The sequence below is a fragment of the Passer montanus genome, unplaced genomic scaffold, assembly GCF_014805655.1.
Source record: "Passer montanus isolate IOZ18808 unplaced genomic scaffold, ASM1480565v1 scaffold20, whole genome shotgun sequence".
Classification (NCBI taxonomy): domain Eukaryota; kingdom Metazoa; phylum Chordata; class Aves; order Passeriformes; family Passeridae; genus Passer; species Passer montanus.
In genome coordinates this window covers 9,009,678-9,037,179 of record NW_024366592.1, presented here as the reverse complement: position 1 = coordinate 9,037,179, position 27,502 = coordinate 9,009,678, and the positions used below count along the sequence as shown (strand labels likewise).

The 27,502-nt window shown below is 46.1% G+C and overlaps 1 protein-coding gene across 1 annotated transcript; it reads right to left on the bottom strand.

The window, feature by feature from the left end:
• Positions 1–6,906: 6,906 nt before the first annotated feature.
• On the bottom strand, positions 6,907–19,522 carry SVOPL (SVOP like). Its single transcript, XM_039708181.1, has 12 exons — positions 19,451–19,522; positions 19,223–19,347; positions 17,863–17,926; positions 16,331–16,456; positions 14,747–14,899; positions 13,101–13,174; positions 11,097–11,299; positions 10,446–10,557; positions 9,979–10,060; positions 8,442–8,531; positions 7,976–8,089; positions 6,907–7,049 (listed from the first exon to the last, which is right to left on the bottom strand). The coding sequence occupies exons 1-12, from the start codon at positions 19,520–19,522 to the stop codon at positions 7,038–7,040; spliced, it is 1,227 nt and encodes a 408-aa protein (XP_039564115.1). The 3' UTR covers positions 6,907–7,037.
• Positions 19,523–27,502: the final 7,980 nt, after the last annotated feature.

Sequence of the window (27,502 nt, the reverse complement as noted above, 5' to 3'; positions counted from 1 at the left end):
GAATCTAGACTCTTTCTTCAACCATCAGGCTGGGAAAAAGGGACTCTCGGGTCATCCTGACAGTAGGAAACCTGGGATGAGCCCACCAAGCCACTCGCTCACACAACTACAAACCACAATAACCATGTCCACGCACTACAAGCACACAATAAGGTGCAGATTCACTCAGCTCACAATAGCAGCAATAAGGTGCAGATTCACTCAGCTCACCCCCAGAGCCACTGGCCATCATGCAATCAAACAGTGACCCCTCCCCAGTTGCCCTATAGACCAAGGGACCCCTCTGCCTCTGGCTGCACTCAGCCGATGGCTGCCAGCAAAACCTCAAACTTTTACTCACACAGGGACAAGGCACTCAAGACATCTCTGAGCAGTTTATCAGCAGCGCTATTCCTTCCCCGCCAGGGCCCTTCTAAGGATACATACCCATTTTATCCTCACACCAGCAGGTCCTTGTTTGTCTCCACAGGGGGCAAGCAGAGGCATGGAGCTCCTCTAGGGAAGATCCTAGGTCTGCCCCCTGCCCTGCTCCTGCAGGAACAGAGGCTTTCCTGGCTGGCTCACCACAAATGATTTGCAGAAAAAAAACTCCACAACTTGTAAAAGTTGTAAAGCCAGTATATTTTATTTCAGCACTGGACGCATGCTCCCCAAGGACATGCTTATCCTCCAAAAATTGCTGAGTCTACTTTATCCCCTAACCTGTTGCATATGCATAAAAGACATATGCATATGTATTATACTGTCTTCTTCATTTTTATGAGCCTGTGCATTTCTTCAGTCACGTAGTTATAATGTAGTGTTTGTAACCCAGATTCGGTTTTTCTGTCTGCTTCAGCCTCAAGGTCAGTGGGGCCTTTTCTTATTTCTCTTCAGCTTGGATGCTTGTGTTCCTTTCTAAGTAACCTTGAACCTCGTTTGTTCTCTCTGCAGGTCTTCTTGTGAGCACACAAGTTAACAGATCAAACAAGCAGATGCCAGCTACATCCAAAATTGGTTTCTACCCAGAGCTAAATTTCCAACCCCCTGTTTGAGTGCCCAGCACATGGATGACCATCCAGAGGGTCCTACCAGTCTGTCTGTGCTGCCCAGGTTTGGGGTGAGCAGGTTGGTGACTTCCCTGTGTTTGCTCCACAGGATGAAGAAGCCAACCCTGTTGAGGAGGGAGATGAGCATGTGTGGGAGGATGGAGACAGTGGTCACCAAAAGCTGGGGAAGGCATAGGTTGCCTTCCAAGGAGAGGGACGTGTCGATCCTGTTGGAATTTGGGCTGTGAGACCAAAGGAAAAAAAGATTAGATTTTAATTTCTTACTCAGGTTCTGATGTGCCATTGAAGAGATTTCTAAAAAGCTCATTATCCTTGATGGGACCTCAGAAAAACAGTAACTGAAGCTTTCTAAAATGTCCTGAACCTGCCTGCAAGTATCCACATGGAGCTGCCAATGTATGTTTTTGAGTAGATAAGGCTGTGATAAGGCCACATGGAACTGGGCCGGAATGGTGGCCACTTTTCATGAGAAAATAAACCTTATACCCCCAGTCTCGGGGTCAGGTGAGAGGTGTCTTTGCAGCTCCAAGGGCAGTGAGAGTCCTCATTGCTGGCAGCTTTGGCTTCAGAGAAATCCTGTGAAATAGGGAAATTTAGGAGGCAGCAATCCACTGTCAGCTAGAGTGACTGGATGTGAATGGTGGATATTTTCCGTGGGGGGGAAAAAAACCTCATTCCCCCAGTGTGTCAGGGTCAGCTCACAGGTGGTGTTTTTGGGGCTCCAAGGGCAGTTAGAGTGCTATTTGCTGGAAGGTTTTTGGGAGAAATCCTGTGACATTCAGGAATTTAGGAGATGGCACCCCACTGCTGGCCGTTGTGACTGGAAGTGAATGGTGGCCATTAGTCTTGTGGGAAAAACCTCATTTCCCCACTGTCTCAGGGTCCACTCAGAAGTGGCATTTGGGGCTCCAAGAGTAGTCAGACTGCCAGTTGGAAGCATCTTTAGTCTTGGAGAACTTGTGCAATGCCAGCAATTTTAGGAGGCTGAACCCCACGATCAACCGGCTGCGACAGGAGATGATAAATGGTCATTTTCCATAGAGAAAAAAACCTTGTTCCCACAGTGGTCTGGGGTCAGGTCACAGGTGGTATTTGGGTCTCCAAGGGCAGCCAGAGTCCTAGTTGCAGGCAAGATTAGTTTGGGAGAAATCCTGTGATGTTTGCAAATTTTTAGGTCGGCACCCCACTATCGTCCAGGGTGAGTGGCCACAAACGGAGGCCATTTTCCATGGGAAAAAGAAGTCATTTCCCCAGGATCTGGGTATCAGCTGAGAGGTGGCATTTGGGGCTGTAAGCGTGTGCAGGGTCCTAGCTTCTTTTAGCTTCAGTTTTGGAGAAATCCAGAGAAGTTAGCAAATTTTTAGGTTGGCATCCCAATGTCAGCCATCATGAATGGCTGCAAACAGATGCTGTTTTCCATGGGAGAAAGAAGTAATTTCCCCATGGTCTGTGTATCAGCTCAGAGGGGACATTTGAGGCTGTAAGGGAATGCTTGGTCCTAGTTTCTGTCAGTTTTATTTTTTGAGCAATCCAGCGAAGTTCGCAAATTTTTAGGTTGGCATCCCACTGTCATCCAGTGCAAGAGGCTGCAAATGGAGGTCACTTTCCATGGGAAAAAGAAGTAATTTCCTCTGGGTCTGGGTATCAACTCAGAAATGGCATTTGGGGCTGTAAAGGTGTCCAGGGTCCTAATTTCTGGTGTCTTTAGTTTTGGAGAAATCCAGCGAAGTTTGCAAATTTTTAGGTTGGCACCCCAATGTTGGCCGTTACGAGTGGCCACAAAAGGAGGTCATTTTCCATGGGAAAAATAAGTCATTTCCCCAGGGTCTGGGTATCAGCTCGGAGGTGGCATTTGAGGCTGTAATGGCATGCAGGGTGCTGGTTGCTGACAGCTTTGGTTTTGCGAATACAGGAGGTTGCCTCTTGCTGTTGGTTGGTGAGACAGGATGAGAATAATGGTCAGTTTCCATAGGAAATAGACCTCGTTCCCACAGTGTCCTGTGGTCAGGTCACAGGTAGTGTTTGGGGCTTCAAAGTCAGTCAGAGTTGTGGGAAATAGTAAAGGGAAAAAGCTTTTTAGAAACTTGGGAAACATGGTCTTTAGAAACAGAAAGAGTAGAGAAACGAATTCTTAGTTTTAGTTGTTTAGTTTGAAGGTAGAAAAAGTTATGATAGTATAGTAAGCAAGAATATGAAAGAATAGTTTGAGTTTTAGGCTTGGTCAAGATAGATTTTAAGATTGTAGAAAAATGCGTAATAGTTTGAGTTTTGGGCTTGGTCAAGATAGATTTTAAGATTGTAGAAAAATGTGTTTAACAAGGTAGTAGAAGGTTTTAAGTTTAATAATTGTGTATTTTTTATAGAAAGAAGTAAGTATTGTGTGAAGTGTACGTGTATAGAAAAATGTGTTTAACAAGGTAGTAGAAGGTTTTAAGTTTAATAATGGTGAATTGTTAATAGAAAGAAGTAAGTATTGTGTGAAGTAAGTGTATGTGTATGTATTGTGTGAAGTAAGTGTATGTGTATTTTTAGTAATTGGTTAAAACAACTGTCTGTATGCTTTAGTAAAAAGTTATTGATTAAATAGTTTTTAAGATGCTCTATAACAAAGTAATCTTTGGCTGTTGTTGGGTGTATGTGAGCTTTGTTATTTTTTTATTGTCTCAACTATGTAATGAGGTTGACATTTCAAATAAAGTTTAAGGAACTAGCAGTCTTGTTTTGTTTGTGAGAGGGAAAAAACTATGCCAACACAAATGATGCCCCTTCATAATCCTCAGTATAAACCCTGTCACATCATGATACCAAAAAAACTCAAACAAACAATAAAAGATAGCAACCTAGCTTCTCCTTATTTTGAAAATGTAGTGAAAAGTATTTTTAGTTGTTATAGCCTTATCCCAACAGATTATCATAATGTAACTGCTCTGATTTTCCCTAATTCACAATACATTTTATAGAATAAAAAAACTTCTCAACAAGTTATTTGAAAAATATGTGAATAGTACTTATACTCATGTCACTATTACTCAATTAACTAACAAAAATCCATATGACAAAACCAACCAAACCTAACCTACCTAAACCTGTACTTACAGATATTAAAAATACTACAAGAAAAACGTTATTCATTATTGAACCAACAAATAGTCATGTAACTGCTTACTCTACAATAATACAAAGTGAGTAAAAAAAACCTACAGTACTTTTTAAAATCAACTAACACAAGCTGTTAAAAAACAGTGCCCAAACAAATACACCCCTACATTCCTAAAAACCTTACTTTTACTAATAAAAATGAAGAATACCAAAAAGTTATTCTAACTTTAGCTAACCAGCCTCCAACTGTTCCTCAAAGACTTTCAGCTTATAATAAACACCCCACAACACTTTACTAAAATATGAATGAATACTTTTAGAGAACAGAATCTCAAGAAAAATAAAGACAAAAGCCAACAGAAAGAAGACAAGCAAGTAATGTGAAGCACGTGTACATTTACTTTTAGTAACTGGCTAAAACAACTCTTTGTAAGCTTTAGCAATATGCTGTTGGATAAAAAGTTTTTAAGATGCTCTGTAACTGAGAAATCTTTGGCTGCTGCTGGCTGTATGTGAGCTTTGCCATGTTCCTATTGTCTCAACCATGTAATGAGGCTGATGCTGCAAATAAAGCTCAAGGAACGTACCCCAGCAGTCCCGTCTCGTTTGTGAGGAAAAAATAACCACCCAACACAAGAGTCCTATTTCCTGGCAGCTTTGTTCTGGGATAAATCCTGTGTCTTGCCAATTTAGGAGGTGGCACACCACTGTTGGCCCTGGGCAACTGGGTGTGAACAGTGGTAATTTTCTATGGGAGGAAAATCTACTTCCCTCAGTGTCTCAGGGTCAGCTCAGAGTGGTGTTCGTGCCTCCAAGGGCAGCCAGAGTCCTAGTTGCTGGAAGCTTTGCTCTGGGAGATGTCCTGCAATGTGTGCAAATTTAGAAGTTATTTAAAGCCATGTGGATGTAGTGCTTGGGGACGTGGGACACTGGTGGCCTTGGCACTGCCAGGCACTGTGATCTCAGAAGGCTCCTCCAACTGGAATGATTCTGTGATTCCAAGGACACCTTGTGCATGGCCAGCACAGACACACCTGAGCCTGCTGCAAGAATCATTTCACCTCCTCTCCTTCACTTGGCTGCCAAGTATTCCCTGGCAACAGGGAGCATGGAAGCAGTCCTTGCTGCTGCAGAAGCCAGCAGGATTAGACCAAGCTCTCTTCAGAAAGAGCTGACAGGATCCAGCCAGTCCGTCCCCAGCTGCCTGGGAAGCTCCCAGTCCTTTCCAATGGCAAAAGAGATGGAAATCACCTTGTGTGGAGGGACAATGACACAAGATCTGTAGGGGAGAGTGGCAGAGACAGGAGAGGAAGTGCAACACCAGAGCTTTCCAAAGGAAATCCTGCCAGATCTGTGGAAAACATTTTCCAGCTGAGTTGTGAGTCCATCTATTCCTGTCTTCCATTCACAGACCTTTCAGTGATGGTCAGGAGCTGCTCTGGCTGGAAGGTCTCTTCTTTTTTAAGAGATAAACAGATAATGAAGATATCTCCATGATTTAGAAGCATTTTTAGATATGAGTGAGTTAGATTTAAAAAATAAATAAATCCGTAAATAATTGATCAAGTATTACCTAATTTTGAGAGTTGATTTTGCAGATTTTTTTTTTTTTATCAAGCAGAGTCTTCAGCAAGTGGTTTATTAAAATTTAGAGCACTTTTCCAGCAAGACTAACTTGACAGCCAGAATAACAGAATCAGGCCCTGGTGTGGTGCTGTGCATAGAGCATTGAAGATACCCTGTGCCTCTTTGCTGTGTACATGTGCAATGAGAAAAAGGCCTGGTTTTGCCTCTCACCTGCTGAGATCTTGCTTACCTGTCTTTGTCATAGGGTGGCACTGCACACTAAAATATAGAGGACACTCCCCAAAAACACTCAGTTGTGTTTGCAGAGGCCTTTGACATAACTTCTGATCATGTTGTGGATTTTTAGGCTGCCCAGAGTCTTTTTTATTTGTTTGCTTTTTAAAAAATATTGCTGTTGTTGCTGTTGTTTGGTTTGGTTTTTATATGGAAAGTTTTAACTATCTGAAGAGAGTTGCTTGTATGTGATACCATCCCAGAGTACCAGGAAACAGAAAACAGTAGAGAAGGAGCAGAACAAAATGGTGAGGGAGACTATTCTAGCAACAGAAGTGTGATCAGGGCATGCTACAGTAGCAGAGAATTAAAAAAATAAAGATTCACTGCCATCACAACCTGAAGTCCTAAAGATTCAACTTCACACTCAAGTTGTTCTCCCTTGGAGAGAAAGGGAGTGGAAAATGGTGAGGAGAGAAGAGGGAATGTACTCTGCATCCAGTTACTTACCTGTCTGCTGTAACCTGCTTGAGAATGTCTCTTTTCAAATAATCCACTTGAAAAAATCTGACTCACCTTCCATTTTGTGGTCTTAAGTATCACCCTAACAGTGATCACAAATCACCACTGCAGTGTGGTTTGAGATCCAAATTTTACTACTTCTATGCAGATGGTATTTCCACAAAAAAGTTGAGGAAAGTACTACATCCTTTCAAGCTGCTATGGCAGAGACTGTTATCTGCTTTGTGTATTTCTCCCCCTTTACCTCAATTCACTTAATGATTTTCCTCTTTGTTTTAAATATTATGTGTGCAGCGTCACTATTGATAGCACTAGAAGTAAAGAATCTTCATCTTACTTCCCACAAAGGGTAGAAAACATTTGTTTATTGAATCATAAGAAAGGAAAGGTCCTTGAGAAATTTACCTTTTGTCTACACAAATCATAGCTCTTACACTGTTCAGCTGCATTTTTTTATAATGGAAACGGTATGGAGAAGCAATGAACATCAAATGCAGCTCACAGGAAGTGACAGATTCCAGGGATTTATTTTTCTTTCATACCCAATCCAACATCAAACATTCGCTCTCATTTTACTTGCTAAAAAGAGGGAAACAAAAAATAATACATTAAATTAATAAAATGCACATAAACCCAACTGGAATGGATATGGAAAATAACGTGTTTGGATATGTCCAAAAGGTCTCACTTCTGACAGGCAATCCCTGTGTTTGAAGGGATGGGTTTTTTGAAGTCTGGTTTGGAAGCCCTCCTACACTAGTTCGATCAAACATCTGCCATGCTCTAAAGAATATTCATTATTAAGAATATGGCTGCTAAAGAATATGGATTATTCTTAACCTGAGGTCTTGTGGTCTATACAGGTCAGACTACAGAGTGACACAGAGTGGTGTAGCCATGCTGCTGCATGCCACGAAAATCTCTATGCTGGTATAGATGAATTTATTGGAATCACAGGACTGCTCACCACCTCCTCTAATTAAACTGTGTGACTTGCATGCTGGAGACTGCTAAATTTAAACTTTTCCCCTTAATCTTGGGCTTAGTGCTTTGGCTAATTGCTTTATAGAAAACACTGACCACAATGGTTTAGCTGATGGACTGATGAAGGGGCCTTGAATTTGATTAAGAAATTGGTAGTTTAGGTGCTCTGTGCCTCTGCTGTCCTCTCTCTTTGCAGCACAGGCAGAGCAGAGCATGTGCCTGGGAAGCTGCACCTTCAAGTCAGGATTGGAGAGAGATGCAAGGAGAGGCTTGCACAAGCTAAAGCTCACATACTCACATGAGGTGGCTGGGGCTGGCAGCCTGGCTTGTTCTTTCACAAGAAGCAAGCTTTGGGCAACTGGGGTAACAGTGATTGAAGCTGCTGCAGCAGCGCATTCCCATGAGTGCCTGTCAGGCTTGAGAAAGCTCAGGAGAACTGGGCTGGATTCTGGCTGCATCATCACCTACGAGTCCCTAAGAGCATTTGGAGCCACAGGAGCTCCTGGCGTGGTGGTACCCACCTGCAGGGCCCTGCCCTTGGTCTCGATGGGCAGCGTCACTGCAGAGATGGCACAGATGATGCACACAGAGGAGAAGAGACACAGGGCTCCCAGGAAAGAAGCGCTCATAAGAACCTGCAGGTCAAAGAACATCAAACAGCAGCTTGTTGGTGTGGGGGGCTGGCACTTAATTAGCAATTAAGAGTGGACAAAGGGTCACAAGTGCCTGAGAGACTCCACAGTAGAAAAAACAGTATCTTGTGAACCTTAAGAGCTTTCAGCAAGTATCAAATACTAGTGAGCTGAACTCTGTGATGAGAGTTACTCAAAGCTGCATCTGGCAAGGACCACCCAAGCACTCCATGTATGGGGTTGGGAAGGAATTGGGTATATCCTCCCTTTTTTTGGGATGAATTTCAGGGACATCTCTGTATTTGATGACAGTGTTCAGCACAATGTTTATCAACATTATCCAGGATGCTCTTACTTGTGATATAAATGGAGCCACCATTGCTCCCACACGGCACAATGCCCCACTTGTCCCCATCCCCAGTGCTCTCATTGTGGTGGGATAAACCTAAAACAGGCCAGAAATAAATTGGGTTAGTGCAAGAGCAATCTGCAATATCTGTAGTTTTCTTTTTTTTTTTTTTTAATCAGAGACACCCATTGTGTCATTCAGCTAATAGGATAAGATAAGAAAAGAAATAAAAGCTCCCTTGGGCCTCATTTGAGCCATTACAAATCTCTCATTTTTTTTGCCCCAAGTAAAGTTTTAGGGCAAGTCAAAGCTGGATGTGTTTCCCCTTTGTTTAGCACCACTACCACCACTTTATTTTCTGGCTCTATGATCAAAATCATAGATGCTAAAGGAAAAATTTTGATTATACTGTTGGGCCCCCCTTTATCTCGGAAGCAGCAAGAAAAGATATCATCTGCAGAGTTCAAGTCTGCCTATTCATGTTTATCAACAGCACCTTTGTTTAGTGGATGAAAAAGAAAAACAGATCCCAGTAAGAAATATTCAGGCTTAGAAGAATGTGCTTTGTGTCATTTATCTTTCACACCTCCCAAACACCTGTGCCAATAAAACACTTAAATATTAATTTTACTGAACTTTTAGTCTTAATATAAAGAGATTTTAGCAAGTATACTCATATAAGCCTTTGTTTAAATACTTTACTGGGCCAAGCAAATTCAGTAAGTTATTCAAGAAGAGTCCAGGCACTTGGCTCAAAAGATTTTGATCATTGATTAAATTGTGAGTAGGATTGATTTATGGTATGGCTGTTACAGTGATGGTCTTTACATCAACAGCAACTTATTCAAAACTGCTAAAATTCTGGTGTTAAAGCCAGGTGCAAGTTTAAATATTACAGTGCACTATTAAAAGTGCAAGGGAGCTACTTCTGTTTGCTTTGGATCACTTTAGTCAACTAACAAGGAAATCCATTTAACGCCATACAATTGTTTTTAAAAAGAAAAGAACAAAAATCCCCAACAATTTAAACTTAACTCACAGAACTCATGGCTCCAAAGTTGTATGAAGGAAAAGCTCTTTAAAGTATTGAAGCCTTTTGCAGAGAGCACATACCAATTTCCTTTAAGTGAAAAGAATCATATATATAACACCATATACTACCTGATACAGCCCCTTAAGTGGTGAAAAATATTCCTTTAAGTGACAGTCTGTTTTCTCACTGTGGGGGTTAAATAAGGGAAAGATTGTGGGTTTTGGAAGATAGTGGTACCCAACATCTTCAAAAATAATGTTTTATAGGAGCTGAGCGACAGCTGGCTTAGTAGGGCACTCCTCTTCCATCTACTCCTGTCATCTCCAAGCTGATTTTCTGATTCCTTCTTTTATTTTGCATATGAAAACACTGCAGCCAAGATGCCAGAGAGACACAGTTCTAGGAAGGTGACTCTTAACTAGTCCCTAAGCTAGCAGGCAGCATTCCTGGGTATACACAAATGGATTTTGAAGCCTCCAAGCAGCTCAACATACCTCAAGCAGAACCCACCTCTGCCGTGTAAATGTAGATGGTGTTGAAGTTGGCTGAAACCAAGGCACGCAGCATGAAGAGAAAGCCAACCATGCCTGCACTGGAGAGAAAGCCATGTGCACCAGAGTTAGTCATCAGCAGAGAAGCCAGAAAGAAAGAAACAGGAGAAAAAAGGGAATGAAAAATATAACTTCTTTCCAGTAGATGTTATTCACACATTAATTTTCTGGACTGTTCCAGAAAGCAGCTTGTTGGGTGCTTAGGGGAAGCCACGTGGACTCAGCAGTACAAGTCAGCCCCTCTGCACACCACTGTTCTACAGAATCTGCTGCCACAGCTTTCCCAGGAAAAGGACAGCCAGTCAGAGGCTTTTCTTAGACCTACAAGAATTACTGGCCTGACAGACTGGTGATCTGAGAATACCAGATGTTCTGCCCTCAGCATTATATACCCTCAAACAAGACCCATAGTCTGAGCCAGAGTACCTTGAGGTGCAGATATTAAGGAGAAGAAAGAATAGAGCTGTACATCCCATGGTGATACAGAGGCTTAGACGTCTTCCGAGGAGATTGATGCTGAGAATGTTCACAGGATTCACTGGAAATAAAAAGGAAAATCATAAAACATTTGATGATCTAACTGCAATGATTGTCTGCCTTGACAGACCTTACACAATGTGACTCAAAGATACCTGTCTGCATGCCCAGTGCCTACCAAACAGCCTGTAAAATGCACAAATCCTGTCATTCTCTTCCTGCACCCAAAGTTTGTGATTTGCTTCCATGCCCCTTTTGTTTCACCCGTCCCCTCAGATGGTGAAGCCTGTGCTTCTCTGAAATTGGCTGTGCTGAGACAGGACACCAATGTCTGTCCTGAGCCATGCAAGGAAGGCACGGCTGGGTGAGCAGCACAGACCTGGGTGGTTTTGCTCCTTCTGCCCACAACCCGGCCAAACACCAGGGCTTGAGGTGTGTCCCACTGAGTGCCCTGCTGCGCCAGGAGCCACAGGGCTCCTGTATCCCAGAGCAGTGCCCAGTTTGTGTCAGCCCCTGCCACCAAGTGCACGCACAGCTCAAACCTCTGCAGCGAGCACTGTGAGAGGGGAATGGCAGGACAGGGAAGGGGGAAGGGGTTACGTGCGATCTCCCCGGCTGTGCTGATGATCATGGTCTGGTAGGCAGCAGGCCCAAACATGTGGCAGTAGCAGGGGCTGTGGCTCTCCTCAGAGTCATCGCTGGAGTCCTGCAGCGGTGGGGCTGCAGAGCCACAGACAAGGTCCCGCTCCAGCAGCTCAGCACTGGCCAAGATGACACCGTAGTAAGCAAAAGCTATGCCAAGCCTGTGGGGAGAAATGCTGCAGTGAGGTGCAGATGTGATGGGGAAGGTGAGGAAACTCAAATGAAGCAGGTTTGGGGTGCCCTGGAATATCTCCTGCTGCTTGCACCAGCTCTGCATGATGGAACCCCTTAGCCTGAGCAGAGGGGTGGCTCAGGCATCAACCAGGCCACTGGTCACCTGTCCCATGGCACTGCCCTTGTACCTACGGCCAGGCACTGCTCTTTCTCAGTAAACCTCACCCCAGCTCATAGCTCAGCTTTGTATTGGGTTTGCATGGCCAGGTTTTGGTAGTGGGTTGGGACTACAGGGGTGGCTTCTATTCAGGGGAACAGAATTCAGCTTCTCTTCAGGGGAAGCTTCTGGAAGCTTTCTCCATGCCTGACAGAGCCGATGCCAGCCAACTCCAGCTGCTGACCAAGGCTGAGCCCATCAGCAATACTGGTAGTGCCTTGGGGATAACATTTGTTAGAACTGGAAAAAACTGTGTAAGAGCAACAGCAGCCAGAGAAAGAAGTGAGAACATGTGTGAAAAACATCTCTGCCAACACCCAAATCAGTAAAGAATGAAAGGCAGGAGGTGCTTCAGGCACCAGAACAGAGATTCCCATGCTTCCCATGGTGCAGACCATGGAGAGGCAGCTGTGCCCCTGCAGCCCATGGAAATCCACTGTGGAGCAGAGATCCGTGTGCAGCCTTTGGAGGTTCTCATGCCAAAACAGGCGGATGCCTGAAGGAGGCTGTGACCCCATGGGAAGCCCATGCTGGAGCAGGTTTGCTGGCAGGACGTGTGACCCCCTGGGGGTCCCAGGTGAGGGCAGACTTGCTTTGTTATTATCAAGTAATTCAGAATATGCCTGATCATAAGCAGGCTGAAAACTAATTTTCACTTTTTTATCCCTCCTGGCAGTTTCAGAAATGAGCAGCAGAATTTGGGCCACCTGGGAAGGCAGGGAATGCAGGGTGGGGGATGGAAACGCAGACCTGAGAACATACCAGGAACTCCTGGGATGACTAGGAGACAAAGAAAGATAAAAAACCAAAAAGATATTTCATAACTCTCATAGAAGTCAAGGGAAAAAAAAAAAACAATAAAAAATTCAAGCCCTGACTTCACAACATTTTGGGTCAATGGGCTCCCACAGACCTATAATTTATACATTTCCATTCCAGGAGAGCAAAGCCAATGAAACATGTATTACCCTTGCATACAGCTACTGAGAACACTGCATATGGAACTATAATTTATACATTTCCATTCCAGGAGAGCAAAGCCAATGAAACATGTGTTCCCTTGCATACAGCTACTGGGAACACTGCATATGGAATCTGTCTCCTCAGTCTTAATTTCCCCCAGTGAGTAGCACTGGTAATGGTGAATGTGTTTCTGTCAGAGCCCTGTATCACGCTCCTTTGGCCATCCTTGGGGAGAATAAGTTGTCCCCAAGCAGGGAAGGAGAGCTGCAGGCACACAGCTGGTCCCACTGTGTGCCTGCAGCGGCTCTGCCCCGTGGCTCTCCTCTGGCTCCCAGGAGCTGCTCTGTCCTGAGGAAGGACTCATAGCACCATCCTGGAAATCCAGCCCTTTCCTGTTTAAGTTAACAGCAGCCAGTCTGGGTGTCTGAGGTGTGGTCTGAAACAGGACAAACCTATGGTGATCCATGTCCCTTCAGCTACCAAGGATCTGCAGCCACCATCAGAAGCAGAGTGGTGTCCTGTTAAAGGCAGAGCCAATGGGAGAATTCTGCTCCCTGCACACTGTCAACCAAGAGAACGAGCTGATGAGCAAGAGACAAAAAATGTACCATATGATCCATATCTGCAAAGTGGTTCTGAGGTATTTGGGGTGGATGAGGTCCTTGAATCTTCCCCTTCTTTCCTGAAATCATACAATAGAAATAGAAGTTTCTATAAAGGCATCTTATATACAGGAGCAAGTAAGAGCAGTTGGCACGCCAGGTCCTCCTGTGCTCCCCGTGTCCCCAGGCTGCTTTGGCACAGGCAGAGTCACAGATGGTGCAACAGAGCACCCATCAAACCCCCAGAGAGCAAAGTCCTGCTTCCCAAAACATACCCATGGGAACCTGCACTACAAAGGATGGAGGAGGGGAGAAGAGAACATCCTGAGCTCTCTTGACCCCAAAGGACTCCAGATCTGAGTGGTCCCATTGTGACTGTGATGGTGCCTGAGGGGGCCCTGGCTGCTGTTGGGGGGTCAGCATTCTGGGCTTCTGCCAGCTCCCACTGCCCTGCATGCTGCTCTGCCTGTGAAGCAAGATTTTGGACACATATATCTTTCTGGGGGGCCTGAAGTGCCAGTGAGCAGAGACTGGCAGGCACTGGGGGCCCTGCCTGGCCTGCTGCCCTCCAGGGTCCCACCACCGAGGGGAGACAAGTTCACAGGGATGGTGTGGGTTGACTTTATTTTTATTTTCCTCATCATTGGTTAAGCCTGAGAGAGGGCAAAACTAACAAAAGCTCTTCCCATCTCCAATGTGGGTCCATTACATAAATTCAATTAAATTACAGGGAAGCTTTAATCCTAAATAATTCCAATACAATAGCACCATCTTGCATGAATGCTAAGGACAATACTTGGTGCCTGTGGGATTGAATATGCAGGGAAAAGATCCAGGAAAGGGATTTAAAAGAGTTGAATAATTTTGAGGCCCTGAACAATGGATTTGTCTTATTTCCCTGTCTTGGGGGTCAAAGGAGCCAACTAAGTCCTCCCACCCACCAATCAGCAGGGCCCAGACTGGATAATGGAGGGGAGAAGTCTGGGGGAGACTGACCCTCCCTGCAGCACCCACACATGTTTTTTTGGGCATTTCAGTCCAGCAGTGATTCACTCCTGAGCTGCTCAGCTGCTTATAGGTACAGGTGATGGTATTGGTGAAATGTTCTCTCCTCCTTTGACTCTCTTCTGCTGATTTGGTGGCTCCACATTCAGGATCTGGGGTCCTGGGACACAGTGGACAAGCCAGGCCAGGGGCTTGGAGAAGCCTCTGGGAGGGCTGGGCTGACCTCAGCAGGGATCCTTGCAGCCTGCCCAGTCACAGCTCTGAGAGAGACCCCAAGGGACAGTTCCCAGATCTTATGGCAAAGGGAACACCCCTGCAGATGGGAGGGCAATAAGGAACGGCATGCTTTGCCAGTAGCCCTTTTTGTAGGAAAGGAAGCAAATATTTTCTTAGCTTGAAGTTTTTCTGAGCAAACACAAACTGAGAAAGAAAAAAAGAGCAGAAAATTCCGTTTCCTTTGAAGGCCAAGGTTACTGTTCCTCCAAAAGAAAACTGACATCTTCATCATCACTTTCAGCAGTCGTTTGGAAAAGAATCAGGCAAGGAGGACGAGGGAGGCAGAGCAAGATGTGGTTGGCATCCTATTCCCTTCCTGAAGCCCAGATGCCAGCGGCCTGGGATGAATGGGCTGGACAGCCTGGCCTTACCTTGGCAGGCTCCCTCAGCTGCCCCTCTGGCACGGCCGCTCTGTTCATCCTGGCAATCCTCTGCAGCGTGGCCAGCGCAGCCCCCGTGTTTCCCGTGGAGACGTTGAACCGTGCCGACTCTGGGATGAATTGCAAGCAGAGCAGGAAGCCTTTCTGCACCTCTCCTGTCCTACTCACAGCTTCACATCATGCCCAGAAACCTCAGGTTGGCACAGGGCACTCCATGAGCTGGAGCAGCCTCTGTCTGTCCTTTCCAGCCATGCCCTGGGGAACTGTGTGCCCCAGCCCCCCATTCCCCATGCTGGGGGCGTCTCACCCTGCCCCACAAACCCATTTGGTGGTCTAGCTCCCAGAGCTCTGCCACTTGATCTGGGTCAAGCACTTATGAAAGGTGAAAGCCAAAGACACAAGTTTAACAAAAACAATCCTGAATGAATTGACATTCTAAAATGAGACAAGGCACATATTACTTGCTGAAGCAAAAGTCTTGGAAGGCACAACAAGGCCATTTTGATAAAAAGGAAGAAGTGGTTGAAATGTAACTCATCACTAGCGTTTGGTGCTCTTTCCAAAATAAAATACTTTTTAAATTAAATGGCTCTATTAAATTATAAACAATTACATCTATTTCATTCAAATATGAATTAAAGGCCCCCTTTTCAAAGGTATATATACTAACTCTCTCTTTTATTTTCTCCTGGATGACAAACTTCAGCTATCCAAATTTTCTGGCAAAAATAATCAGGGAAAATAAACATCTGGGTTATACAAGTGCACACTCACAGCAGCCTTACATGTGTGTGCCCAGGTAGCACCCCAGATGGACTTGTGCATTCACCCAACTGCAGGAAGAGCTTTTACATCTGTATAGCTCCAGCAGCCACAGCTCAGCACTGCAGTGCCCACGAGCACTGTGAGCAGGGATTTTCCACGCCCTCCTCAACAAAAGATGGTTCTCATGCCCAAGGCTGGTTTTTCTGAAGCAGAAGGAAACCTGGGGAAACTGTGGTTTACCCTGGCACTCTGGCCCACGAGCACTGTGAGCAGGGATTTTCCACGCCCTCCTCAAAAAAAGATGGTTCTCATGTCCAAGGCTGGCTTTCTGAAGCAGAAGGAAACCTGAGGAAACTGTGGTTTACCCTGGCACTCTCTGAACACTTCACTGAGGCTACTTTCCTCAGCCATAGAAAATGTTAAGACTGAAGAGAGTGTGCTGTGCCCAGCATTAAACTGAAGGTATTATTTGTCATTTTTTTCATACACTATCTAGCCTGTCTTCTTCTTGGTGCCTGGCCCATCACCACAATCCCTGGGTACTGGGACAGCCTGGACGCTGGAACCTGGGCTGCTGGAGGGCTACAGCAGACCAGTAAAGCCAGGCCATCACCAGCAAGGTAGCATCTCCCAGAAGCTGGCCTACAGCCCTGCTAGCACTTCAGGACCTTACCAAGCCACTGTGTGAGAGGACTGAAGAGGAGAAAGGAGGACACAACAAGACCCCTAGGATGAAGGGGGTGGAGGGCAATGGTGCCTGAGGAGACATCAGGGCAGTGGCAGTGCAGCAGGGAGTGGAGATCTTCCTACCTTGAACACCAGGATGAGAAGGATGCCAGGGATGGAGGCAATTCTGATCAACCACCGCCAGCCGATGGTTGGGTTCATCACTGATGCCAGGCCAATGATCAGCAAGGATCCTGCCAACCAAAACACCTTTCCAAGGGAAAGAAAGGGGTTAGAACATGAACACATGGCAATGATTTATTTTCTTCTCTTTCTTCTGTGGATATATGGGGAACTGTGCTAAGGAATGATGAGGTTCAATTGAGCCATCCCATGGCTGTCTGAGAAGCTGGGCTTGGGTGGGAGGAAAAAGGGAAACACAGAAGTTTGGGGAAGGACAGTGAAGGTAGTCTTAATTAGTTTCAGGTAAAAACCAATAATTTGCTGTGGATATAATTGTACTTAAAGCCCCTGCTTTTGTTCTTTCATTCACTTCTCTGCTATTGCTCATGAATTTTCCTGTTGTCTAGGTCTCCTCAGGGAAGAGAGATTTGCAAGCTCAGGATTCAGGATATTTACAAGCTCAGACGGCAAAACCAGGCCAGATTTCTGCTGCTGAAAGTTGGTGACCCTCCAGTAGACTCAATGCCCAGCTATACCAACAGCCAATCTGGCCTCTGATCTGCAAGTACATTCCTTTCTGAAGTTCACTTGTTGCCATTAGGAGACACATCCCTTTCCAGAGGACCACCTAAGGGAGCTCAGCCATAAATCACAAAAGCTGCAGCAAGTTCATGAATATTCTGTGGACAGAAATAACACATTTCTGGGGAGAAATACAAGATTGTTCTTCCATAAATCTTTGTGTTTCTGATGCCACTTTGGTAATGATGCCCTGGGATCAAGGAGGCTGCAGTGAAAAGTAGATTATCCCTGACACAAAGAGTTTGGTTCCACAGTGGGATGAATTCGTGCACTCAGAGGTGTCACCACTGATCATCTGCACATGCAGCAACTGCCCACTGCAAAAGTCTGCAGTAAGCAATGACCCAGCAAGTGGGCACAACCTTCCCAGCATGTGTCGGGCCAAATTTGGGACTATCTGTGCTAACCCTCCTGTGCAAAGTCCCTGGCAGAACCTGAGCAGGGAGAGGAGCAGGGAGTGACTCCAGACTCACCTGGGAGTCACTACATAAACCACTTGTTATCTCTGGGGGTCTCAAGAGGAGGGAGGGGGGATACACCTCAGCTTGGAGTGGGCTGGGAATGCTACCAGCTCCAGTGCCTGCCAGTCCATCAGTGCTGGCCCCCGCTAGATCAGCCCATTGTCAATAGGACAACCAAGAGGCTAGGTGTCAGCCATCACTCAAAGTCCCTATAAGATGTTTGGAGCATCAAATTATTTGAGAAGGTGTGGCCTCTCTCCTGTGTATGTCTTTAATAACACAGATGCCACACTCTGAGGCGCAGGAGGCAGTGGACACTCACTCAGACCCAGACAAGTGGGATTAGTCTGGGAGAAGTGCTGACGTGCTGGAGACGTGGCTTCCAAACTGTGGTGGGACAAATCTCCTGGGACTCGGATATAGAATAAACAGCAATGTGCTCACTTTTACCTGAGATAAGGGCAACAAGTATCCCCGATATTTGGTGGGCAAAAATTCCGTTTTTATGATAAGTCTAGCAAAAGAGGAAAATAAAAAAAGCTGAAATACAGTTGCAATGAGAATTTCCATACAAATCAAGTAACAGTTCACCTCGACTCATGGAATCAATATCATCCCTCTAACCATCCCTCTTCCACCTTGAGCACTCAGAGACAAGGAATCCCTGTCCAATATGCTTCCCACTCCAGCACCAAATTACATGCAAGGGAAACACAAGGCATGAATCCTTTCCATCCCATGGCTGTGGGATACAAGCAGGTAAACACTGCAGTCTATACATCAGGAAACCTATGGGAAGATCCTGTGGGGTGACTGAGGTGTCAGCACAGGCATAGATATGTTCATAGAAATGAACATTTTAGTAAAGGGTTTTTTTCCATGAAATAAGGAAAACTGTTCCACTTTTTAAAGGGTTGGCATGCCCTTGGGGCAGGAGCCTCGTGGGACAAGCATCTCTCAAGATCCCCCGTGTGAATTGTGTTTCCTTAGCTGGACAAGGAGAAAGAGGTGGGAAGAGACCCTCAGTGGGTCCTTCTGTCTCAGCCAGTGAAATGTTTTATAAAATGTTCAGTTTCCTTCCTCCCTCATGAGGCTCATGAGCAGCCTCCATGGCAAGGGAATGGGGGCCCTCCTGTGAGGGAAGCTGTGCCAGGAGCTCAGCAGATGCATGACTCAGGTTCAGGTGCTTTCTCCCAACAGCACCCCTCTCCACTATGTCCTTTCCTTCAGCAAAGGGCTTTTGGGCCAATGTGACCAGTTTGGGGTTTTCCTTTGTGGGCAGCAACCAGGCTTTGAAGAACCATGGATAGTGCTGCAATGTTTCCATAAGAGAGTCAACAATTTGTTTCCATAAGAGAGTCAACAAAAACCCCCTATTTTTCCAGGCTCCTAGTGAAGTGGTTTTTAATATTGTGAATTTTTTTCCCCCACATCCTCCTTTCTGCCCTAACAAGATAAAAATTAATTTCAGTGGGAAAGTTTCATATAATTAAAAAATAATTTTCTACTTAAGCAGAATTGTTGTGACTATTGTTTTTTTCAAGGAGGAAGCAGCCTTTACTCATCTGTTACCTGTCTAATTGTTTTATATGTTCTTAATAATCCCTCTGTCACCAATTTAATGTAAAGCAGCTGCCCCCTCTATTCCAGGCCTCAGGAGTCCTTGGGAACTGCAAATTAGGTCAGTTGACTGGGATTTAGTGAAATTACAGAATGGCTTTTTGTTCCAAGGCGATGTGGGAATTTGGTGCCCTTTCCCCTTCCAGCCCCTCCATTACCTTCTCTGGGAAGGCGCCTTGCACAGCCTTACCCTTGCGCGTGGCCCGACACACCACCTCCTACCATGGCCCGCAGGAACACAAACCAGATGTACGATGGGGCAAACGAGGTCAGCAGGGAGAAATAGGCTGCCCAGAGGAAGGAGAGCAGCAGGATCTGCAAAAGGGCAGGATTAGGGTCACTAAAGCACAGGCTCAGCCAGGTGCATGGCTCCTGTGGAGCACAGGAAAAGGATGTGCAGCCCCCAGCAGTCACTCACCTTCCAGCGGCCGTATCGGTCAGCCAGGAGCCCGAGCACTATGCTGAACACCATGTAGCCAAAAAACACCATCTGAGGGGAATGGAAACACAGTTGTTGAGGGTCCATTCTCAGCTACATGGGGCAGTTCTGCTCTCTGACCTGCGGGTGTGTGTTCTCAGGGCAGCAGGATGAACTGTGGTACCCAGAACCACAAGGGAGAGGCTTTGGGGATGGTTCTGCTCTCTGACCTGCGGGTGTGTTCTCAGGGCAGCAGGATGAACTGTGATGCCCAGAACCACAAGGGAGAGGCTTTCAGGGGATAGCTTCCTTTGTGTAGGCACTCACTGCTGCAACCCTCAAAGCTGGGAGTTGGTTGCAGGGTTTTCAAAGTAAGAATGTGGAAGTGGGGATTGGCTTTGGAATTACTTGCTCTGAGCATCTGCTCTCATTGGCTTAATTTCTGATGTCTACAGTTGTGGCACTGTTCCTGTCCCTGTAAAGAGGCGCTGGGAATTTGTTTGGTTTTCTGGGAAATGTGCTTTCCAAAACCCGCGGTGGTACCCATGACTATGACCACATGGTAGATGACCTGTCTGGGGGGAACAAGAGTCACTCACTGTTGTCACTAAAGCCACCTGCCAGTCTTGGAGCTGCCACTCGCATCGGATGAGAGGGGACACAACAGCTATCAGCATGATCTCCATGGCTTCAGCCACCTTTGGGAACAAGTGTGCATTAGCAAGAGAGGGAAACCACAAGAAGCCCACAGGGAAAAGTCTCTCAGTCCCACAAGGCCTGCAGCCATGGCAGTTCCACCATGTCAGAACAGTCCTGTGAAGCCATGGTACCTCCACAGTGGTCTGAGCCCCGTGCCGGACCTGGGAGATCTTGGCAACAGGGAGGAGAGAAAGTTACACCTAGAAAGCAGGTACAGGTACACTGTATATCTGAGAAGTTTGGAAAGAGTCATCCTTGGCAGAGAAGACTCTTACCCTGCTGGGTTATTAGAAGATCTTCAACTATCTCTGGAAACCAAGGTGCCTTGGTTGGGTACCTAGCTGCGGATTCAGGCATCCAGTATGAACTCTTAAAACTGTTTTTGGTTAAAAACATCATTGCTCCATTGCCTGTGTGCCCCAGAGCTGGCTTCAGTTAGGAATGAGCTATTTGCACACAGCTTCAGACTTTTTCACCTCAGCTGCAGCAATCTTCATGGTTAGACCCTCATTACATCCTTAGCTCAGCCTGGCCTCCAGCGTTTGCCCAAGTTCTCAAAACAGATACACAATTAACCCAAGACCCTTGTTATGGAAAGTTATGAAGTTTTTCATGTAGCCAGGGGTGAGAAGATGCCAGGCCTTCTGAGCCAGATTGCACAGGATTTGGGTGCCATGGGGATGACACAAAAAATGCAACTGTGAAGCTAAACCTAATCTTCAGGCGCTAACTGAAGACGTGTCCTGACAGTGCTCCAGAACGGGGCCAAACCATGATGCTTTGGGCCAACCCACTCAGCTTTGCCCTGAAATGGGTCTGATATCAATGGGACCAAAATCTACTTTCACCAAGGATGAAAATAGGAAAAATCCTGCTTGAGAAGGTATGTATGGGAAAAATGGGCTGGCAGCAGTATGTGCTTATGGTTGTTATTGCACAGCAATGAGAAAAATGAGAAGAAAGCTTTTTTCAGGCCAGCACAGATGGCTGCAGATACCTACCCCAGTGCTGCCCATGATGAGGAAAAGCATGATATGAAACCTCCCAAACCCAATGGTTTCCACAGCTTCTTCCACTGTAAATGTCTTTTGTCCTAAACATGAAAAGAAAATTAAGACACAAACTGTATCAGCAGTGAAACTGTACCTCCTGTTCATAAAAAATTTCTCCTGCTCCTGTGGGACTGCACCAGGAAAAAGCCTGCAAATATCTACCAGCTTTATGTCCTGGTGGCAGGGCTCAACAGGGGGTTGCTGGAACAGCAGCCAGTGCAAACGGAGGAAGGACAGCCTTGTACTATTTAAAATGCTTTTGAAACAGAGTAACATTTCAAAAATTATTTCAAGTAAATGAATCCTCAAATTACCAATATAATGAAATGTTTACACAAAGCAGAGGCCTGAGAAAAGCCAAGCCACCCAGTTCTTCCCACTGCCATAGGCAGCAGCTACCAGCCTGGTAGGTGTGGTGGGAGGGGAATGCAGGATGCTGATGTTGTGGTTCCATGTACAGAGGTTTTAAGTGGCTGGAGTGGCACAACTGAGGACCCTCTCTCTACCCCAGCTAAACAAGGACCCAAATTTCTAGTCCTGTCAATAGAAACCCACCTTTTGGTGGTTCTTTTCTCTCTGTGTGGATTTCTTCCAAGCCAATAGCATTTTCTGCCTCTTTTGGTGCAGTGGCCATCTCAGCTCCTGCTGGGATCTGCTGTCACTGCAGGCAAGGCTAGGATTTACCTGTGAAATCTCAGAAGAATCACCTGAGCAAGAAAACAGTGAGGCAGTTTCTCACACTGGAGTGGAAACTTTCAGATACAGTCAAATATTAATTTCATGGAGCTACTGGAAGATGTCCCTCCCCATCAGGGTTTTGGTGAAAAATGCATAGAAACATCACAGAGTAAGTTAGTTGAACTGAGAGACATCAGTTATCACATCACACTGGCTGTTTTTATGGAAAGTCCAGGGATTGTCTTAGGGAAGACTGGAAATCTGTTAAGGCAAGAGAGCATGTGACAGCTTCCCCAGCCCAGAGGTCAGTAAAATGCAGTGCCAGTCTAAAAGATGCTGCATCTCCAGGAGCCAAGACGGGATACAACCAATAGTTGTTGCCCCTGCTGGAGGCTCCCCAGTGGAGCTGGGTTTGAGGGAGCAGGAGAGGTGCTGCACTCTTGCTCAGCATGACACTCTGACCACTGAGGCAGAGGCAGGTCACCCAGCCAGCTCTGTAACCCCAGGACCCTGAGGGTGGCAGGGGTAGCACTTAGCTCCTCACCCAAGCAGAACACAGCTTGCTGCTGCAAATCAACCCCTCATCCCTTGGCACACTAATCCCCATCCTCTCAGGGCATCCATAAACACAGCCATGTGTTCTGAATTGCAACTGGAAGCTGGATTCCTCTGCCAGTGTTCCTGGCTTTCAGCACTAGATCTGTTGGCCTCACCACTGTTGCTTTTCCTCATCAGAAAAACTCATTTTGATCCCACGGCAGGGATTAAGCACACTGATTGCTTAAACCCACAACCTTTCCTGCTGAGTGCTTGCTCAGGCACTGCAGAGGGGAGCTCAATACCTCTGCACTTTGCTGACTCCCTCTCCTTTGATTACCTCCCTTCAGGTGTGCTGGGCTTGGCCCAGGCTGTGTTCACAGCCAACCAGCAGAGACCAGGGAGGCTGCAGAGGGTGAGAGCTGGAGGGAATTAATGGCTGAGAGCATCTAATGAAAGACACAAAACTCCATTTGAGATAGAAGGCAGGTGAACACAGAAAGTATGGAATTACAGTACTCCAGGATGGACACTTTGATCCTAGGTACAGTTAGAAGGAGGTCATTAAGGACTAATGGCAGATTAATCAGCTGGGTCACATACACTGACTTTGCTGTCACAGATCATCACAGTCCAGCACCCAAGAATATGCAAAGGATATTGGTTACATCTGTCTCTCAGCAGTGCCCTCGGAGGCAGCAATAGCTGCCAGCAGCTCACAGAGCCACCAGCTGATTATGATGGCCAACAGCTAGGGACTATTTCCAAGTGGAACCAGCTCAACAGAAACAAAACAAGGTGCTTGGAAGAGCCCACAGGGAAGAGGCAAAGATTTATTGCATGTCTGAATAGCCAAAGGCTCTGCAATCACAAAATCTGGGCTCCTGTTCTTCTCCTTTTCTGTTCCTTTGTGACTAGGGACCTGCAAACACATTCTACCCTAAGCTGCCACATCACACCTCTGTCAGGTTAAACAGACACTCTCCTCCAAAATGTCTGTGGCAGGCACAGCCCACAGTGGTGGCAGGACAAGCATCACAGCCTGGGCCTTTGCCCACCCATCCTGATGTTGGGATGCCCTTCTACTGTTTGCTGAGGGGTCTTGGAGCATTTCACTGGTACCCGCCCTGGGCTATGGGGATTCCTTCTGGGAAGTGCCACAACTCTTCCACAAAAGGGGAGGGAACCCCAGCCCCTGGTGCTGCTGTGCAGAACTTGCAGTGAGGGTCAGATGCTCAAGCACAAGGCTGCAGTGCCACCTCCAGCACCCCACAGTATCCAGACACCCTCAGAGGCAGCAGGATGGTGGAGAGTACCTAATGTGATAACCACACTGGTCTCTACCACAAATAAAACCACAAACTGCAGCTGGTAAGCAGGTGGGATATACTCTCCAGCACCTCAAATAACACCAGAAATCTGTGCAGGCACATTAAACCTCCTAACAATTCCTACCAAACCTGAGTTTTGTTCATCCCAAACCTTTGCAGCCCTGTTTGCCTTGATGGAGCAGCTATCTTCAGGGAGTCACAAATTTCCCTCTATTTGTAAATCCAACTAAACACCAATTACATGAGCCAAAAGAACAGCAGTGACAAAGCTGTTGCTGGCAGGGAAAATAAAAATCCTCCAGCTGAAGGGAACACCCAAGAGTACAGTGAAACTGCTGCTGGGACCCATCAGAATGATGCTGTGGCCCCCACCCTACGCCGCTGGGCTATGAGACACAAAGGCCATACAATGTGCAGTGCTGTCTGTGACACCACCTGGGAACTCTGTCAGTAAGGTCAGAGACCTTCTCTGGCTGAGAATTTTCCCTGCAGGTGAGAGTGGGGCTATCTGATCATACAAATTATCAGATGCCCCAATATTAAGCAAGATTTTACTAAATTTTTTTTATTTAATGAAGCTTTCTTACCTCTGTGGTGTCTCAGGCTCGGAGGAGAAGACCTTTTCTCTTTTCTGACTGTTTCCCCTCAGCTATTTACTTTTTACAGTGCTGGCAGTGAGGTTTCTTCGGGATCCAGCTCCCAGGAGTCAGGTTTCCTCCTTGCTGGGCACGGGCAGGTCCCTCTCCACCCACCTCCACCACCCAGGGGTAGGTGCTGTAGGCAGGGTGCCCAAGTGCTGACCTGTGCTTCTCTCACTGCATCTGCAGGTCCTCCACAGGCACTGCCTGCCACAGGTGTTGGTGCTTACACATCCCTTCTTGTGAGGATGACTCCAAGCAGGAGGAAGGAGCGTGCTGGGACACATCATTATTGAAACACCAGCAAGATCTTTGCTCGTAGGTTTCAGAGGTAGGTCATGCAGCAGTCTGTGCCCGTAAGGCACCTTTGCCATCCCCTACCTGGGCACTGCAGCCACTGGCTCTTCTTAGGCCAGATAAAGCCAACTTGGGCACCAGCACCATGAGAAAAATAAGGTCTGCTTCATCCTTCTAAATTCCTTGATGAGGTGGCAAAATGCAGGGAGCATTCATGGCTTTAAACTGCCACAGGGATCCCAGCCTTGTTGTGCAGCAAATCTCAGTGCCATGAGAGCTGTGGGCTCTTGACTAGGAATGTACGTGCTGACCTTTACTACTCAGTGTTGGTATTGGTCTCACAAGGGTTTCCAAAATCCTTCTGTTTTGAATACATACACTGAGCTGGCAGCAATGGTGCAATATTTTTATCAAAGTAACTCCCAAGCTGAATCTCATCCTTCCAAGCATCTGGAAGATATTTGCTACCAGCCAACATATGCTATCTCACAGCTTTATTTTATATCTTCTTCTTAATAATATCTAATATTCAGCTGTTATTGGCATCTGCTGAATGAGCTGCACGATCCAAGCTGCCAGATCCATACCATTATGTTTTCATTGCAAAAACACCAACAGCGTGTGTGCAATGACAGGAGGGTGTAGATGTTTCAGCATTCCAGCTCCCCAGCAAAGAAGGGAAAAAAATTACCAAAATCCCAGTGAAGTTCAAAGACACAAAGATGAGCTTTCAGGCCCAGGTGTTTGGGATTGCACAAAGGGATACTATGTCTATTACATTTTTCCAACCACCTCGTGGTATTTTACTTATTTGCCATGGAAAGGCAAAGGCTGGTCAGAGTGAAGAACAAATGGAAATGCCTACATGCACGAAAGGTGCAGGAGAAACAAAAGAGTGGGACAGAGAAAAGAAAGGTCTCCATGCTGGCCAAAGACACAATGGAGAGCCATCATATAGGTAAAGACTAAGGAAAGTGCTGTTTTCTGGGGGAGCCAGAGGCTGAATCCCAAGAAACTGTTGACTCCTGGACTTTCTGAAACCTCAGTCCAAAAGCTAGTTCATTATCACCAGTCCAGAAGACCTAAGAGACTGGACCAGAACTCAATACCCAGCTTTTTTCACCTTCCACATCACAAACTTGTCCTGGTGGGAGGGCACAGACACACACAGAGCAATTGCTCTCACAAGAAGGAATAAAAAACACAGGAAAGAATGGCTGTGAGTGATTAAAAACAGTTTGCTTGACTTCCTTTCTTTGCCTTTTCTTTCTGCATGGTCTTTCACTGAGCTTTGTTTAATGCTCATTCCCTACAAAATTACTAAAGACATGCCTCCAGTTCTCAGAAACAAACTACTCCCTAGCAATGGGATGAGCTTTGGGTCCAGAGGCACCCATTCCCCATAGGCACAGATCCTGAGTCTGCTGCAGAGGGGCATGCTGAGGTCCTGCCTTGGGTCAAGTAGTCACAAGCCACAGCTCTTCCAGCACTGGGTACAGTACAGTTAAAGACGCTGGGCTGTTGTATCAAGAAGGTCTATTAGTCTACAACAATGATCTCTGCATGACCTGACCACACCTGATGGCCACATTCACAGAACCAGCTAAACAACATGTTCCACTCAGCTTAGCAGCTGTGCAGGGAACAGGCAGTCACTGCTCTACTCCCAAATCCTCATCTCCTGCAGGAAAACCTTTCAAAAGAAAAGCGCTCTCTGGAACACTTCTAGGTTTTTTAAGAATTCTTAAAAACAACCCAGATGAAACCCAGGGCTCTCTTCAAAGTGTATCAGTGCAACCCTACCTCTCAGCAATCTGAATGCTTCCGGAAGGAATATTAGTGGGCTTGGTCCTTTTGTGGAGTGGTGAAGCATCATTCCCGTATCACAAATGTTCAAGCGAGACACAGGCTGTGCTGTGTTATTTGGTTGCACACAGAAAGAGAGAGAACTGAATACAGAATTAAGCCCAATGTTTGAGTTGCTGTTCAGTACAGTAAACAACTGTACTCTTGTCACCTGAGGTATTCAGAGCATAACTTGTTTTTCTTGCTTAAAATGTAAGCCTTAGACAAAGAGCAAAACACCAAGAAGCTCTGAAAGGAACGGATAATCTGTTTCTGGTAATCATTGTCTCAGTTACATTGCAATCACATGGAAGGCTGCAATTAAGTTAAAATATGTGCTTGTGTAGAAAATTCACCCAGTGTTTAATAAAGCAAATTATTTTCTCTGTTTTTGATAATGCATCAAACTACTTTGGCCATTCTTTCTGCAAGACAGCTTTTCTCCTGAGCAGAAATAGACAAAACAGGCTGGAAGGAAGAAACAAAGGTAATGTGCATATGCTGAGCAACTGTGACACCATCTGCAGTCATGTCTGTGTAGTTTTTTCCTGTACCATAGGTTACTTATGCCCAAAACACTGGAGACCTGGTACCACACATGGGTCATGGACACACGCCTGTGCCCACCTCTTCTCAGCTCCAGCTGCTGCTTCGAGCCCAAGCTGTTGAAAAGGTTAGTATGGCTTCTTGAGGCCCCAAGGGAAAAATTTGGACTATTGCTTGGCTTGGGGCCTTATTTTCTCCCCTGTCACTGAGGCTGGAGGTGACTCTCAAGCCTGAGTACTACAGAAACCTAACCTGTGATGACTATAACATTGTGTGGCCTGCTGGGAACACTCCCATGTGGGTTTTTTGATGGAGCTGGATATCAAGGCAGTGAGTTTTGAAAATAAGGGCTTTTTCGGCCACGCCCCGTGGAAGGGAGCACTGTCCACTCCAAATCCCTTGGTGTACTCCGTTTTCTTTACATAGTTC